The following is an 8677-nucleotide window of genomic DNA, read 5'->3' on the forward strand; positions in this document are numbered from 1 at the left end:
TTCTGATAGTTTGCATAGACGCGATTTGATAAGAGTTTCTATAGTTTCCAGAAAACATTCAGTCGCTTGTCTTGGGGAAATAGTGTTGCTCACTGACACCAAGGCCGCTTCTCCTACCTTGCATAGGCATCAAGGCAAATGAGAAACTTTGACCCTCCTAGCTGTTTGATAGCTAGACCCATGACTGCAATTTTGTAAAGTAGATAATTCCTCCGGTGTTTCCGTTCCCTGCGGTACAAGTTCACACTGCATCATTCGTATTCCGAAGTTTCCGCTGTTTACACATTGTTCTGATGCTATTTTCTTAGCAATTTTATCCAAATTTGGGATAGAGTTGTTGGCACAATCAACTGAAGTTTGGAACATATTGTTTGTAACCTATTGATTTAATCAGATAGTCTGTTAATGAAAATTAGCTATATTTGTAAGACGATCATAAAAGAATAAGTTAACGTGGTATTAGACTTTTCCCAGAGTCCTTAAAATTGACGTTCTCTAGTTACCAAGGGCTATAAGACTACCACTGTACTTTAGTGCAGTGGCAGCACGTGCTAATTACACATGTATTGATGTATAAAATAGTTCTCACTGCCGGTATTACCATCTTTAACCATATGGATAGAATGGCTGTAAGCCTTGGCATTCGCGGGGTGTTCTCCTTTTAGGGAAAGCTAGAAAAGTCGAACATCGCGTAAGGTTATAAAATTTGTTTCTAGTCAGGGACCCACATTTGTCATATTTTTCAGCCTAACCGACAACGGTCTAACAAGTTGAATTTTATGTGGAGACATTTCTGCACCCCAAGCCATAACCTCTACTCCTGCTTCAACAGCTTTTTGCAGCTCTTCTGCGTAAACCGGGTCGATCTCTTTTGCAGCAGCTACATGATCAATGCCTGTATGTTGAACGCAGAAGAACAAAACGGCTCTGTAACCACCAGCAACCATTTGTGTGAGCTCCCTCAGGTGTTTTGTGCCACGGCTGGTTACGGCATCAGGAAACAGGCCAAGCCCATCTCCCATAGCCAGAGTGACACTTTTGACTTCTACATAACAGTCCACTAGCCCTTCCTGATGAAGCAGCAGATCGATACGACTGTTCTCTTCACCGTAACTAACTTCACGACGGATACTCTGGTATTCAGACAGTGTCTGAATTTCTCCTGTTGTTAGCAGCTCTTCCACCATAGCATTGGCTCTCCCGGTGTTCAGGCCGGCCAATGTTATGCGCTTTTCATCATCAAAAATCACTGGGATCTCGGCTTGCTCCCAAGTGTAGGGGTATTTTCGCTTGGGATTTTTGGAATCTGAGTACCATACCAGATAACCTGGGTAGAGGCAGTTTTTCATGGAGCCTGTATTTGGGCAATGGATGGTAATCTGTGAGCCATCAGCCAGCTCAACATCTGCCATGAAACGTTTGTATCTTTTTATAAAGCGGGCCTGTGAGAGGGTAGCATCGTATTTCATTATAGAGGCTCATTACTTAAATTCATTAATTTACTTATTGATATTCTAAACTAGAATTTTAAGATAACCATTGATCATTCCTGTATCTGCAAGGCTAATAAACTCACAGAATTAAGTGGATAGCTGATAGAGACCATAATATCAGTTCCCCTGAGCATATGTTTTGGTAAATGTCAGGAAGTGGGTGACATTTTTTTATGGCGTCTTGCCATGTGTTTTGGTAGTTTCTCCGCTTCTTTAAGGAAGGCAAGAGGGAAGTGCCAAGAGCTTTTGTTCTAGCCAAGAACCAATGGTGTTGACTTTGGCTTTCAGGGAGCCGGTTTACCGGCAGTTACAGAGGGATCGCAGAGGCTGCTGTCAACAGGCAGAATGCGAGCGCCTCTAAATGGAGAGATCCAGGATTGTTGTTCCCCTGGCTCATAAATAGAAGGTGGTGAGGCTGTAATCATGTCAGCACAGAAAAACGCGGATACAGGCAATCTGCTCAAATCGTTTACTCCATACCAGGAAAAGGATGGGGAAACGTACATGAATGAGCAACAAGTTGCTCACTTTACCCAGATCCTGCAGAACTGGAAGCGGGAGTTGATGGAAGAAGTGGATCGCACAGTAAACCATATGCAGGATGATGCTGCGAATTTCCCTGACCCTGCTGATCGCGCCAGTCAAGAAGAAGAGTTCAGCCTTGAACTGAGAACCCGTGATCGTGAGCGTAAACTGATTAGGAAAATAGACAGTACTCTGGGCCGGATTGAAGAAGATGATTATGGCTTCTGCGATAGCTGTGGCGTAGAAATCGGTATTCGCCGTCTGGAGGCCAGACCGACAGCCACGCTTTGCATTGACTGTAAGACTCTGGCTGAGATTAAGGAAAGGCAGTTGGGTAACTGATGAAACCAGTCTATTAGTGCTGGGCTGTGAAACCGTAAGGTTCACAGCCCAACACGCACTTGACATTCGTACATGTCTCCCTCCCTGACAGCACAGTGGGTGCTACCAGCCCGTATAATCTGTTTCAATAAATTCCTTAACCGTATTTTGCCTGACTCATAATTACTACATATGGGCTACACACTGAGTACCACAAACTATATCTGGCGTTTTGCTCCTTCCTATATTGGGCTATGCTCCTTGACGCACTGGTTGTCGCTTTGGACAGTTATCTGGACACCTATGCCCCCTAGGGGAAATGGTTGGTTCGAATGGAAGATATTTACCATCCCAGAGAGCAGCTAGGTGCCGTAGATCTAATTTTGAAGACGCTGAAAGTCTATGGCCCGTAATGGGATGACAACGTACTTGTTCAAAGTGATCGCAGTGAAGCCTATGATTAGGTACTGAGCAAACTGCTACGGGAAGAGAAACTTTACCCGTGTACCTGCACTAGGGGAAAACTTTACGGATTGAATGGTGCCTATCCGTGCTATTGTCGAAAGAACTGCATTATCCCAAAGTAACCATACTGGTTGAGACTTCTGTGTAATTATCAAATTCTTCAGTTCGTGATCTAATTCAATGTGAGTAGTAGTTTGACGTAAGTACTCTTGGAGACTTTATCCTAGGATGCAAGGATGATCTGTATGCCTAACACTTGGCCGTCTGTGTTGACGATCATTTTCAGGGAGTTACTCATATCGTCAGATGTGTAGATTTTCTGGACTCAACCACAAGGCAGATGTACCTACAGAGTAACTTGAATTTCCCGCACCCCATCTATGACCATGTTCCGGTTATCACACAAAGCAACGGCAACAACCTCAGCAAGCATAACCATGCCCCTGACGTCCCTCTGGGAAACCCACGCCAGACAACTATCAGGGCATTGACTGCACTGGGACTTCAGCTAGGACCAAGTATTTTGATGAATTCTATTGAGGATATACTTTCTTGGGTAGTGCAAAACTGGTTGATCAGGAACATGGTTGGTAAAAGAGAGATTCTGCAGGATACTATTTGACCAACCCTACCCCTGTTCAGCTGAACATGTTATATATGGTTGAATAAATCACATCCAGTACCTAATGGTGTATGAAGATGGGCCAGAAAATGATGTGTCCAAGGAGCGAATATGTCGATAGTCCTAAAAACAGTTCTTGTGGCTGCTCTTTCCTTTTTCTCCTTCAACCTGATGGCAAATACTTTGAGTTTTTCCTCACTTGACGTATCTCCCGATAGCCATGCTGCAGAGAGTTCTAATTTCTGTAATGCTGCCAGACGAACTAGGGATCAACTTATTCGTCAAGAGCCTTTTATAAGCATAAAAGCACCAATCCACACGCAGGGTGTTTCATCCTGCTTTACACCAGATGAAAACCTGATCTTTGTTGCAACCATTGAAGCCCAAAGAGTACTAGGACCTAATGCGGCTTGGTATGAAAAACTCAGCCTAGATATTAAAACCATGGTTACCGAAGCTTGTGGCATTATGGGTTATGAAAATAGCGACGTTAGCCGTGCTTATGACCATTGCATGGAAAGCCGCCATGAAGAGTTGATAAGCCCATACGAAGAAAAATACGCTAGAGAGTCCACAAAGTACCTCCGTAAACGTCAGCAGGTAGCTGATAGTCTAGTAGTACGGTGTGATGCATCACTAAGCGTGAAGCGCGATTACCTCCCCAGAGATATGCGTTTCCCAGTGGCTTGGCATAACTCCGACAGCCAGTCTGTACCCAGCTGGTTGTTGGCAGAAAAGATGGATGACGATGAGTGGCTGGAGAAAATTGGCAAGCTGAAACTCGATAATATTATGGAAGATGTACTGGGTAGAGACTGTCCGGGAGAAATGATCTACTGGGTGACTTACGATTCTCCAAGTTTGTAGTTCCGTATAACAACAGCCTTTAGTCCTTATACAAGTGTGGCTTATAACACATTTTTGGGTGGTTCTTTTAATACAACAATGCAGCCGCTAAAACATCATGGGTTTCGATATATTCGGTAACGAAAAAGATACTAGGTTATGGGTATATAACGTGGTTAAACCAATAACTACATAACACAGTCTATTGTGAACGCCCCCTGCGTCAATACCCCGATTACTCATTCTGCTCTCCAGCTCGTGATCATTTGGATTCTATCATTCAGCACCTTGAATCTACTATCTAACAAGAGTATGGGATCATAGAGAGCTATATCCGTACTGGAGGCAACGAAGTATTGCTCCTTCTCCTCCAAGAGTATTTGAATAAACAGGCCGATGATGAGACGCAGCAATCGTCGGTAACTAGTAGCGACGGTGAGCAGAGGAATCACGTCAGGGGAAATACCTCCCTACAACTGACCAGCTTGTTTGGTTCTGTCGTAGTCAGGCGTCGCAGTTACAGCCAGCGGAAGCAATCCAGCGTGTTTCCACTGGATGCTCAGTTAAACCTAAATACTGATAAGTACTCTGATGTGATTAGGGGAAAATGGTCAGTGATGTGGTGGATCGCTCTTATGATCGAACGATTAAACGACATAGTGAGAGTTGCCCACGGATGGTTGAGAAACGACAGGCTATGCAACTGTGAGCGGATACGGCTCAAGATTTTGAGGCTTTTTACGAACAGCGAAAGGTTGGGCTTGAGCAAACAGAAGACCTGCAGATCCTAAGTTTTGACGGTAATGGCTTGGTAATGCTCCAAGAATGGTAGATGGAAGCCACCAAGGAGAACTAGCAAAGAATCAGCAGAAGCTGCAAACCAAGCGCAGTTCGGGAGAGAAGAAAGATAGCAAACTAATGGCACATGTAGCCACCGTTTATACGGTAAAACCCAATCCTCAAACGGCAGAATCGGTCATGGATATGTATCGTAAGAGCGACAATGTTATTAAATTACGTCCTCCAGCTAGGAATAAGATAGTGTTGGCCCGTAAGGGAAGAGAGGCGGAAGCCGTGATAGAAGAAGCTTTCTAGGAAGCGCTAAGGCTAGATCTGGAGCGGAAATGGCAGTGGGTCATTGTTATGGATGGGCACCATCATCAGCGGGAACTGATTATCGGGATTATGAAAAATAAGGGAGTTAAGGCAACCATCATCATGGACTTTATCCATGTATTTGAATATTTGTGTAAAGCCGGGCACTGCATACACGACAATGGGTATGAGGCTATTGAAAGCTGGGTGGTAGACGGTTCCTGAAGATACTCAGGGGAGAGTTTGACAAGGTGGCCGGGGAATCCGGCAAAGTGCGATCAAGAGAGGTTTGACAAAACGTGAGTAATTGATAAGGGTGTATACTATTTTCAAAAAAACCGTTCTAGTCTCTGCTATGACAAGGCGCTGGATGCTGGCTATCCGATTACCAGTGGAGTCATTGAGAGAGCTTGCCTCCATTTGATCAATGACCGTATGGATCTAACCTAGGCAAAGTGGTGTTCGCAAGGGACAGAGGCTGTGTTGAAGTTACGCTCACTGGATTCAAGTGGAGATTGGCAGTCGTATTGGGACTTCCATAAGGGATGCTCTCGCCTTCGTAATCATGGAGAACTAATGAATGTGGTGTCGTAGTAATGGAACCGCCCCCATTTCCTTTTCAACACCTCCGGAGATACACAGTCTTCCTGATGCTAGTCTGTTTCTCTGGCCAGAGATAGTTCCCGAAGCTACCTGTCAACAGCTTTACTCAGAGCTACTCTCTACATTGCCATGGCAGCAGGACCATATAACCATTTATGGTAAAACCCTTCTTATTCCTAGGCTTCAGGTATGGATGGGAGACACTGATGCATACTATCAGTATTCTGGGCTAGAGTTATCACCGCGCCAGTGGGACCCCATAATACGTTCTATTAAACAACATATTGAGTCTATATGTGGACATAACTTCAACTCTGTCCTTATCAATTTGTATCGTAACGGACAGGACAGCAATGGCTGGCACAGTGATGATGAACCGGAACTGGGAGAAAATCCGGTCATCGCATCGTTGAGTCTGGGAGCAACACGAAGATTTCGGCTACGACATAAATACAGGAAAGATCTGACGCCTTATATTTTTGACCTGATGTCAGGGTCTTTACTGGTGATGGAGGGAAACACTCAAAAATACTGGCAACACTGTCTGACAAAAACCGCAAAGCAGGTAGTACCAAGAATCAATCTGACCTTCCGAAAGACATTAGGTGGCGTTGACAATTAGTCATATGCTACCTAACGACAAAGAAAAAACCATAACTATTTTGCGGTTTCCACATATAACCATTACCATGTCTGCCCGACCGCGAAACTGTACGACGTAATATGTATATCTACCGTCTTGTCCTGCTTCTGGTGATAGGGATTTACCTTTTTTCTCCGGCCATTATGGGTTGGTGGATTACGTTTGGTGAGCAGTGGTACCAACCATGGATACTCTGGTTCATCCTGATTGTCGCGGGCTTTACCCTTCAGGTCATGGGTAACAGCGATGGGCTTTGAACTGGCACACATCCTTCTCGTCAGTGTTATCTATCTGGCAATTCTTTTTCTCTGTGCTTGGGCCACTGACCTGGGAATCATACCCAGACAGGTAGTTCACCATCCAGCCACCTATGTGCTGTCTCTGGGCATATATGCCAGTAGCTGGGCCTACTACGGCAGTATCGGGGTAGCTTACGACGATGGCTATGTTTTTCTCGGGTTCTATTTTGGCCTGAGCGGGGCATTTTTACTGGCTCCTGTACTGCTGGTTCCAATTTTAAGAATAACGTCAACTTACCAGCTAAGTTCACTGGCAGATGTACTGGCCTTTCGGTTTCGTAGCCCAGTTGCTGGCACACTCAGCACCCTGCTTTTGCTTTTTATAACCTTTCCCCTGCTAGCTATCCAAATACAGGCAGTGGCTGACAGTGTTTATTTATTAAGCGATGAAGCATCACCAGAAATACTGGCTTTCGGCTTCTGCATTATGGTCACCCTGCTCACCATGATGTTTGGTACCCGGCATATGGCCAGCCGCCGCCAGCACGATGGACTGGTTGTTGCCATCGCCTTTGAGTCATTACTAAAACTGCTCATTATGGCTTTACTGGGAACCGTCGTTATTTTCCAGATATTTGGTGGATTTTCAGAGCTTAATCGCTGGATTGAAGCCAACTCAGAAGTCATCATTGGTATGAACTCTCACTTGGAAGATGGGCCATGGCGAACAACACTGCTTATGTTCTTTGCTTCCGCGTTAGTTATGCCTCATATGTTTCATATGACGTTTGCTGAAAACCGAGATATGAAGATGCTGTTTACCGCCAGCTGGGGACTACCGTTCTTTCTATTATTATTAAGTATCTCAACCCCACTGATTCTCTGGGCCGGACTTAAAATTGGTAGCCAATACCCCCCCGAGTATTTCCCTCTCGCTATCGGACAGGCACTGGACAGCCGATGGTTGACGATCATCGGCTATATTGGTGGCCTTTCTGCAGCCAGCGGACTCTTTATTGTGACTTCACTATCACTTTCGTCCATGCTGCTGAACCATGTCATTCTGCCGCTTTACCTAACCAAAGAGCCTGCTCAGATACAAAAGAATATTTACCGCTGGTTAACCAATGTTAAACGTCTGATTATTGCTACACTGATTATGGCCTCTTATGGGTTCTACCGATTGCTTCACAATGAGGTAGACATGTACAGTTTGAGTATTGTTGCTTATGTTGGTGCCCTGCAACTGCTCCCAGGTACTCTGTCTACGCTTTACTGGGGTAAAGGCAACCACAAAGGGCTGATTCTAGGGGTTCTTACAGGGACGACTGTCTGGTTTTTTACCCTGATGCTGCCTTTGACGATGGGGCTTGAGATTTCCCCAATACGTAGTGTCCACTTCGGTACCATCACTAATGATGGCTGGTACATTGCGGCAGCTTCATCATTGGCCGTGAATGTTCTGGTGTTTTACCTGATCTCCAGTTTTGCCAGAATGTCTGACGAAGAGAGTAGTGCTGCCGCCGCCTGTCTCGTTCGAGAAGTAAGTCAACAGGCGTACAAAATTCCCAAAGCAAGCTCTTCTTATGAATTTCAGGAAATGCTCAGTACCCCTCTGGGGCCTGTTGCGGCCCAAACAGAAATCAATAAAGCACTGACTGATCTGGATATACGCCAAGATGATAACCGACCACATTCACTGAGACGGCTTAGGGATCGCATTGGGAAAAACCTCTCTGGTCTAATGGGACCGACCATTGCCCACGAAATTGTTGACTCTTTTCTACCATTGGATGTTGAAAACGATTATGTGCCAAAAGACATC

At 45.0% G+C, this 8677-nt stretch overlaps 1 protein-coding gene across 1 annotated transcript; it reads left to right on the forward strand.

The window, feature by feature from the left end:
• Positions 1-1916: 1916 nt before the first annotated feature.
• On the forward strand, positions 1917-4293 carry LOC311329390 (RNA polymerase-binding transcription factor DksA-like; the record flags this gene model as incomplete). Its single annotated transcript, XM_084463243.1, has 2 exons — positions 1917-2352; positions 4109-4293. 2 exons carry the CDS (start codon positions 1917-1919, stop codon positions 4291-4293), a joined length of 621 nt encoding a protein of 206 aa, XP_084319369.1.
• Between the last annotated feature and the right edge of the window lie 4384 nt (positions 4294-8677).

This window comes from Borostomias antarcticus (genome assembly GCF_949987555.1).
Source record: "Borostomias antarcticus genome assembly, contig: scaffold_107, whole genome shotgun sequence".
Taxonomy (NCBI): Eukaryota; Metazoa; Chordata; class Actinopteri; order Stomiiformes; family Stomiidae; genus Borostomias; species Borostomias antarcticus.